The sequence below is a fragment of the Lactuca virosa genome, chromosome 6 (assembly GCF_052849685.1).
Source record: "Lactuca virosa cultivar CGN04683 chromosome 6, Lactuca_virosa_CGN04683_v6, whole genome shotgun sequence".
NCBI lineage: Eukaryota > Viridiplantae > Streptophyta > Magnoliopsida > Asterales > Asteraceae > Lactuca > Lactuca virosa.
In genome coordinates this window covers 449,556-458,758 of record NC_136431.1, presented here as the reverse complement: position 1 = coordinate 458,758, position 9,203 = coordinate 449,556, and the positions used below count along the sequence as shown (strand labels likewise).

Sequence of the window (9,203 nt, the reverse complement as noted above, 5' to 3'; positions counted from 1 at the left end):
CGAGTTTATTGATTTATTGTCTTCTGCTCTTGAATATTATGTGCACTTGATAATGAATTCAGACGTTGAATGGGGAAAAATCAAGATAAATGATTTTGTGTATCGCTATATCATTATTCTTGTTGATGGACATGGCTCTTTTGTCCTCCTTGCTGATAGGTGGTTCTTTCCGACTCCACTATGGTTGGTGAGGGGGAGCACAATAACTTGTCTTATACCCAGTCTCAAAGAAATTTGCCTAGATATGATCCAAATACGATCGGTAATGGACTTTTGGTTTGTAAATTCTATTTTGATTCTTTCTAAACCATGTCTATTGTCTCAATGTTGTACGGGGTGAGCATTTGGACCGGACCGAACCAGATCAGACCGGCTCTTGGACCGGACCGATTTCGGAGAATATTGTGGACCGTGGACCGTACCAGATGAGACTTACCGGGTCCAGGTCCATGTTCGGGTCTAGGTCCGGGTTTTTCGGTTCTTGGACCCATTTGGACTGGTACAACTTTATATGCATACGGTACAACTTGTTAAAACGTGTTTTTGGGTTTGATACGACTCGTTAAAACGAATATGTTGTTGGGTTTGATACGTTACAACTCGTTAAAATGAATATTTTTTTGGGTTTGATACGGTACAACTCGTAAAAATAAATACGTTTTTGTTTATTGTGCCCTGTGGACCAGTCAAACTTTGATTATTTATACTTTATATTATTTGTTTGAAAGATTGTAACTCGTTAAATATAACACCAAAAACAACAAAATTATAGTCTTAAATCATCTAGAAACTCTAAATTACACGTTGGAAAAAAGTGCATGTCAATCCGACTTAAAACGAATGAGATATATGCTTGTTTAAAGAATTTTACAGATTACAAAAGTTTAAATTTCTTGCTGAAAAGTTGAAATATTTCAGCTTTAATATCGCATCTTTGAAGGATTATAACTCATTGAATATAACACCAAAATCAACAAAACTGTAGTCTAAAATCATCTACAAACTCTAAATTATATGTTGGAAAAAATCGCATGTCAATCGGACTTAAAACGAATGAGATATGTTTGTTTTAAGAATTTCACAGAATACAAAACTTTAAATTTCTTGCTAAAAAGCTGCAATATTTCAGTTTTTGATATCTCATCTTTGAAGCATTGTAACTCTACGAATATAATACCAAAAACAACAAAATTATTGTCTAAAATCATCTACAAACCCTAAATTACATGTTAGAAAAAAAAACGCATGTTAATCCGACTTAAAACGAATGAGTTATGCTTGTTTAAAGAATTCACAGAATACAAAAGTTTAAATTTCTTGCTGAAAATCTTAAATATTTCAGCTTTGATATCTCATCTTTGAATGATTGTAACTCATCAAATATAACACCAAAAACAACAAAATTAGTGTGTAAAATCATCTACAAACTCTAAATTACACTTTGGAAAAAATCGCATTTTAATCCGACTTAAAACGAATGAGATATGTTTGTTTAAAGAATTTTACAAAATACAATTTTTTAAAAATATAAGCCGGTCCAAAACTGGTTTTTACCAGGAACCGGCCGGACGAGACCGGTTTTGCTGAAATACTAGAACTGAGAACCGGCCCGGGGGTCCAAACAAACGGTCTGGTCCGGTTCACCGGTCCGGTCCACATGTCCAAATGCTCACCCCTATAATGTTGTTTAGGATGCAGACTTGATCATGCTTGCAACGACAACCTATGAAATCCACGTTTCAATCCTGAGAGAGGTCCGTCTAACGTCTAACGTCTAATGTCTAATGTCTAATGTCTATTTAGGATCGGGACTAAATAATGGTTTCTTTAGTCTTACTCTTAGTATATAATGGACTCACATTTTAATTTTGAGATTGTTTAGTTATAATTTTAAAATGAAAATTTTAGTTGAAATTTAAGCCGTTACATACTGTAATAAGTTTTGGGGTATACTTGTCACATTTAATACTATCATGTAAAATATTCTTTTTACCATTGCTATTCTAACGATAAAATTGCACCTTTACCATTAACATTGATCTATCTTTCATCGCCTAGTCGAACATTAGATTTGTGCCACTAGTCCAATTCCTCAAACATTTGACATAAACTCAACATGTGATTTGAGCACCCATTATCAACGAACCAAACATCCTCATGGAAGAATTATCTTTAACATGTCCCATGAACAACATTTCAAACTCATATTTTTCTGCAAAATTCACTTAATTTCGCTTGTCATTTTTCTTCTTTAATTTATGACAGGTTTTTGTAAAAGAATTAAGTTGAGCTTTTTTTACTGGGTCGTTACTCAGAAGAATGACCACAACCTTTGCCTCTACCTATGAAGCTACCTTTTTCGTGTCATCTACCACTAGAACTTTCTCCTTTTACCTTGAATTTGGAAAGCTTTTTCCTTGTCTTGTTATTTAGATCTATTCAACTGTTCCTCATGAGCTTGCAAGGAACATATTAGTTCATCAAAAGTATAGTTAGACCTATCATGGGCTTCCTCAATTATAGTAACTACCGGATAAAATTTAGAAATAAGACTTATGAAATTTTTTTGAAACAACCGTTTGTTATTCCCTCTCTATATGATTTCATCTTGGTTACAATTTCACTTTCTCTAGATAGATAATCTTTTGCATATTGATTATTTTGCATGCTCAAAGTTTCTCTAGATAGATAGTCTAATGTTTCACAACGATTAACTTTTTGGAGACTTTAAACTCAGTCTTGAGAGTATGCTATGCCTCCTTTATTGTTTTGGCTTAAACGGAGAAAAGGTAGTCATGAACCATTTAATTGAAGAAATAAGAGAGATTTTGCATCTTTCTTTTTGTTTTCCTTCAACTTAATTGTATTGATCTCTATCTGGATCAACAAAGCTCTTTCAACTTGTATCCATCTCAAATTCAATAACCTTTTTGGGTAGTTTTAGGAGAAATGAATAAAATATGATTATACTTTTTAAACTCAAATTATCAGAAGAAGCTTAGGATCATACAAAATTGAGCGTTCCTAAATCTAATAGTTCAAACGAAGCTATAATTACTACCAAATAGAAAAGAGCGGTTCGATTCAAGTGTTGAAGCCCATACAGTTGCCAAATGGTGTCCAGAAGCCCACATCATCCCCTTCCTCCTTTTGATCTAGAGGATTTGTTGGATTTGAGAATCTTGCCTTATCGCTAAGCTCTTGAAAAGAGTTGAGGAGATTCTGAAGCCTTGCAACAAACTCGATCAAGGAAGATGTGAAATTGGCCAAAGACAAAGCACTTGCACTCTCGTAAGTCCTAACCTCACGTTCATTAAGAACGGCGTCCCCAAGAACCGAGAGGCGTGAAGGCCACTGTAACTGCTGTTTGAGTGCCTCTTCATCACAGGAACCCCAGTTTGCAAATGAAGGAAGATTCATGGACATATTTGTGATATGGCGGTCGATGTTTTTGAAGGTATGAGAATGTTTCAAATGGGGGGCTTGTTGGGCTTCGGTGGAGGTCTCTTCCTCGGTCTCCTCTTGATCAGGATCTTCCAATTCTTTGTGTCTTTGTCTAGCAGCTGCACTCACAAGATGGTATGATTTTTCATCTATCAACATTTGCAACTCCTCTGCGGCCTCGTGCACCTTCTCAAGTAGGTCAAAATTTGGGCTTAATTTTTCCAGCTTCTCCAACTTGTTTCCCAACTCCCTTAGTACTTTGGCACCTTCACTCCCTACCCTCTGAATCTCGTTTCTGAACATCATCCTCAGTTCAGCTGCTGCCTATAAAGAAATCAAAATAGAATCTCATAAATCCCATCAATGATGTTGTTGCTTAAGTCTTAAATCAAATCAAATGTATACGTACGTACCTGTATTTCTGAAAGTATGCACCCATGCATTGCCATAACCATAAAAGCACAGTGCCTTAATGCACCGCCAACTTTCACAAATTGACCCCATGGATATCTCAACATTTTATAACGCCCATGGGGCGGTTCCCAAATCGCAAAGCCCAACTGCATGTATATATAATCTTGTTGGATGCCTAGCTATATATGTATATATAAATTATACATAACACCAATCGAAAAGGCTAAAATTAGAAAGAAAAAAGAAAAGTAATACCAGAGCATCTTCTTGACTTGTAGACTGTACTGCTGCTCTATATCCCGTATAGAGAGGGTCATCAGTCGCCTGGTATACAAGAATTTTCGAAGGTATCCTATCATATTCCACGTTTTGCAGGTAACTTCTAACACATTCTGTTGTATTCCACAAAAAAGGATGCGTGGTTCAATATCCATACTGACACTATATTGCTTGTTGTTAATAATATTAGTATATGAATTAATACATGCACTTGTTACCTTCCAAGGAAGTAGCAACACCCCTAAAATTCTTCACCACCAATTTGTGCAGCTCTTCTCCAGACCAGACTGGATAAATACATATGTTAACTATAAAACATATGCCTGCTCCGACTATAACCAATAACAATCGAGAAACGGCTGTTCTAAAGAAGTGGGAAGTCCCCGACACCAGTACTATTGAAAATGTCAACATGAACACCCTGAAACCATATTCGTAGGGCTTCATTGATGGATAGAGTTTGATATAGGTTGACACAGAACCTAGATAAATACAAAAACAAAAAATATATTTATATATAAATCTAGCACATAATATAATATAATATATATATATATATATATATATATATATATATATATATATATATATATATATATATATATATATATAATTGTTGAAGCTGACCTGCTATGAAGATGCTGATGATGACCACAATTTCATGCCATTCCCCAGCCCACACAGATACTTGAGCAAACCCCAATGCAAGCACTGCCGCAGAAAATGTCCCCAAAGTACGATTAAATCCTTTGCTAAGGGTTGCTCCTACGTACAATCACAAAATAATACAAGCACGTGATGATGATGATCTTGTCGCGAGCTAGCTAGCTAGTTGGGTGATAAATTTAAATTTAAATTTGTTTACCGATGCTAAATTCAAATACGACAATGACAGTTAGAATTGCCCAGATGCAATATTGGCTGATGTAATCAAGGGGTTCTTTAAAAAAAATGAGGACGGAAACAAAAGCAAGTGCGAAGCCGGACTTAGCAGCAAAGATGATCTGTCTGGGGTCGGACCGACCCATTTCGTAAACCTTGACAAGGAACTCCTGAAGATCTTCCCATGATTTCGTGATTCTGTCAAGGATGGACGCATCATCATCACCATCCTTATTATGATCTGACTCTTCAAACAAGGCCTTGCGAGATAACAACCTTTCTTTGCTTCTCTCGGTGTTAAAGTTGTATGCCATTTCAGGATTGCTTATGAATAATAATACATTAATTTCTTTTCATTACCGGTGGTTGGAAGGAGAACGAGGAGGCCGATCCGATCTAAGAGTTGAGTGGTAGTGAAATCAGAAGTTGTTTCGATAGGTGAATTTTACTCCACATGTCATTTTTTCACATTTCCATTCAATTTATATTAAAACCAAGATAATTTTACAAACAATTAAACTCAATCTTTTATTGTGTTATTTATGTTTTATATATACAACTAAGTTAATTTAAAATTAAAATTTTGTATTATTTCATTATTAGTAATTCAGCCAACCTTTTATTAAATAAGAATTATAATTTATTTCAAGTTTAATTATTTTTAGAATTATAAGAGATATAAACAATGTGCTATTTACAAAACAAACTAAATATTTTTCGGTTTATATTTTTAAAACTATAAAAAAATAGACAAAATTGTGTAGGTGGTCCCTGTGGTTTGCCAAAACAGACCTATTCAGTACAACTATCGGATAGTATGCTAAGTGTCGGGTTCTGTTGTTTTATTTCTTGCATGGTTGGTTCTTATGTTTTCATTTTGTTGCATTGTTGACCCTTCAAGCATTAAATTTGAAATTTAAGCAGTTAATTTTTAAAAAATGACCAACATATCTTGGACCAAATGTGAAAAATACAATATAGTTTGAGGACCATTTCCGAGATTGTGAAGGTGGAACATACTTTTGTAATGTAATTCTAAAAAAAAGAACAAGTTACTGAAATCGTCCTTGTGGATTTTTTAAAGTTGTGTGTTTGGTCCCTAACATTTATTTTGCACTCGGACCGTCCTCGAGTTTTGATTTTGTTACGTTGTAATTCCCTGCTTAATAGGAAATGACTATAATACCATTTATATTTAATTTTCAATTACTTTATTTATTTTAAATTTATCTGAAATTTATAAAACACGTGGGCCTGCCTGATTGGAACCTGCACCACAAGTTCCATCATCCCTTGTTAGTTGTTACCACATCCCATAGAACACCCAAAGCCTCCGCTTGTGGAGGCAAGCCGTTCTTTCCAGAAACTGAAAGCCAACCCATTATCATCGGAATCTCCAACATCCCCAAACCCATCATTACAACCATGAAACTCCATCACCTCTACTAGTTTCTTCTCCACACTACCATCTTTTCACATCATCGTCATCTCCACCACATCCCATCAAAATCGCATACAAACACCACAGTAAGAACACCATCATTGCAGCCATCGTCTTCTCCATACAACCATCGTCGCCATCTTCATAGTTGCAAGAAACCAACCCTTACATACTCCGGCTTCCTTCTTTAAACCCTACATCGACTATCTTCTCTCAACTCACATTAGTGAGCATCAAACCGCTGCTTCACATTCAATGACCACCCTCTCTCGGCCACTGGATTATGAATTTTCTTTTTTAGGTTCGTTTTAGGGATTTCACCTTAGAAGTTCAAGTTCAAGAACGATTTTATGTTCGATTTGGGAAATCTGATTCGTCTTTTTTTTTTGTTCATATTTATGAAATTCGGGAATAATTTGAAGTTTATTTTAGGGATTTTAGCCTATTAGTTCAAAGATTTCAGATTCTTTTTAGTGATTTCTGGTTCATTTTTTGTTTTTTCTTGTTTGGATTTGAGAATTACATGAATTATTTTGGGTTCGTTTTGGGGATTTTAACCTCACCAGATTCTGTATTTTGTGTTCTTGTTTATGGATTTGAGCATTTGATGTTTTTCCAGATTTTTGCTTCGACTCGTTTTGTGTTTTTCCTGGATTTGATGTTACGCATCGTTTTTTTTCAATAGGGTGGGGCACTTTTAAGCCGGCTTCCTTCTTTAAACCCTACATCGACTATCTTCTCTCAACTCACATTAGTGAGCATCAAACTGATGCTTCACATCCAACGACCACCCTCTCTCGGCCTCTGTTGACGACTACAATCTCATCGGATTTGAATTTTCTTTTTCAGTTTCGTTTTAGGGATTTCACCTTAAAAGTTCAAGTTCACGAACGATTTCATGTTCGATTTGGGAAATCTTATTCGTCTTTTTTTGTTCGTAATTACGAAATTCAGGAATAATTTTAAGTTTATTTTGGGGATTTCATCCTCGTAATTCAAAGATTTTAGGTTCTTTTTGGTGATTTCTGGTTCATTTTTTGTTTTTTCTTGTTTAGATTTGAAAATTACAGTAATTATTTTCGGTTCGTTTTGGGGATTTTACCCTCACCAGATTCTGTATTTTGTGTTCTTGTTTATGGATTTGAGCATTTTGATGTTTTTCTAGATTTTGGCTTCACTCGTTTTGTGTTTTTCCTGGATTTGATGTTACGCATCGTTTTTTTTTTCGGTAGGGTGGGGCCAGGGCGGAGCCAAGATTTTATATAAAGAGGGCTTATATATTTATATAAGTGACATTATAGAAGGTTAAATACTTTTTATACGAAATAATAAGAAATAATTTGAACGGACAAATCATAATATAATTAAAATTTTAAATAATAATAAGATTTTTTTGTTTTTATTGATGATGGATATCATATGGGTTAGATTTTCCTCAAATATGAGTTCTTTTAACAAATATAATTAAAAATTTAAATATTAATAAGATTTTTTTTTGTTTTTATTGAAGATGGATATCATATGGGTTAGATTTTCCTCAAATATGAGTTCTTTTAACAATTAGTATCCTTCATATCTTATATGATATACTTTCTAATGCTATAATGCTATAAGTACAATTTGATAATGTATGTGGTGGTTTTTGTTTTTTTTCTTTTGTGTTTTGTTTGGTTATAAATTATATGTTTTTCCTGGATTTGATGTTACGCATCGTTTTTTTTTTCGGTAGGGTGGGGCCAGGGCGGAGCCAAGATTTTATATAAAGAGGGCTTATATATTTATATAAGTGACATTATAGAAGGTTAAATACTTTTTATACGAAATAATAAGAAATAATTTGAACGGACAAATCATAATATAATTAAAATTTTAAATAATAATAAGATTTTTTTGTTTTTATTGATGATGGATATCATATGGGTTAGATTTTCCTCAAATATGAGTTCTTTTAACAAATATAATTAAAAATTTAAATATTAATAAGATTTTTTTTTGTTTTTATTGAAGATGGATATCATATGGGTTAGATTTTCCTCAAATATGAGTTCTTTTAACAATTAGTATCCTTCATATCTTATATGATATACTTTCTAATGCTATAATGCTATAAGTACAATTTGATAATGTATGTGGTGGTTTTTGTTTTTTTTCTTTTGTGTTTTGTTTGGTTATAAATTATATGTTTTTCACTGGCTTTGTCAATCATTTTACTGTTTCAAGCACTAGCATCTATCCTTTCTTTTTACAGACTATAGGCATAAAAGAAAAAGTACTTCTTATGTTTCCAAAGCACTTTAATCATAAGAGGATACACTATTTCGTATACTATTCTATATATTAAATAACTCACATGGATTCTTAGAGAGAAAGTAAAGATGAGAGAGAGACTAAAGATTTCAGAGTTAGAGAATACAATTAAATACATCGATTCTAGATGGGCGAAACCTTAAAGACTTTGAAGGGCTTATGAAATGTGGACTCGGTCAAATGAGCACAGAGACGATCGAGAGGGATGCTTTCCTTCAAACCAAAGTTGTGGTTTCCATTGAAGGTGTGACTGGGTAACCTTTGGAGATGGAGGCCGGGTGTTAGGGTTTCTTAACTTTGAGATTTGTTTTTTTTTTATCTTTTATGTGTTTTATAGAAATTTTAATGTTCCAAACTAGTTGGGATTTGCGTTTTTAAAAGATTTCGAAATTTTGATACTTTTCCTTTCTTGATTTGGTTTATTGGTTAAATTTTG

The 9,203-nt window shown here is 33.7% G+C and overlaps 1 protein-coding gene across 1 annotated transcript; it reads right to left on the bottom strand.

Moving 5' to 3' along the window:
* Positions 1–3,065: 3,065 nt before the first annotated feature.
* Positions 3,066–5,396, bottom strand: LOC145120473 (aluminum-activated malate transporter 4-like). The gene is made up of 6 exons (XM_079056293.1): positions 5,003–5,396; positions 4,765–4,902; positions 4,356–4,619; positions 4,114–4,250; positions 3,858–4,004; positions 3,066–3,768 (listed from the first exon to the last, which is right to left on the bottom strand). The coding sequence occupies exons 1-6, from the start codon at positions 5,331–5,333 to the stop codon at positions 3,085–3,087; spliced, it is 1,701 nt and encodes a 566-aa protein (XP_078912419.1). The 5' UTR covers positions 5,334–5,396; the 3' UTR covers positions 3,066–3,084.
* Positions 5,397–9,203: the final 3,807 nt, after the last annotated feature.

What these genes read in the sequence shown, in the direction of transcription:
- LOC145120473 (XM_079056293.1), bottom strand. Translation starts at nt 5,333, where the DNA reads ATGGCATACAACTTTAACACCGAGAGAAGCAAAGAAAGGTTGTTATCT. An exon ending in CGTATTTGAATTTAGCATCG is followed by an intron (nt 4,903 to 5,002) that starts GTAAACAAATTT and finishes GATTGTACGTAG; the next exon opens with GAGCAACCCTTAGCAAAGGA. An exon ending in CATCAGCATCTTCATAGCAG is followed by an intron (nt 4,620 to 4,764) that starts GTCAGCTTCAAC and finishes GTATTTATCTAG; the next exon opens with GTTCTGTGTCAACCTATATC.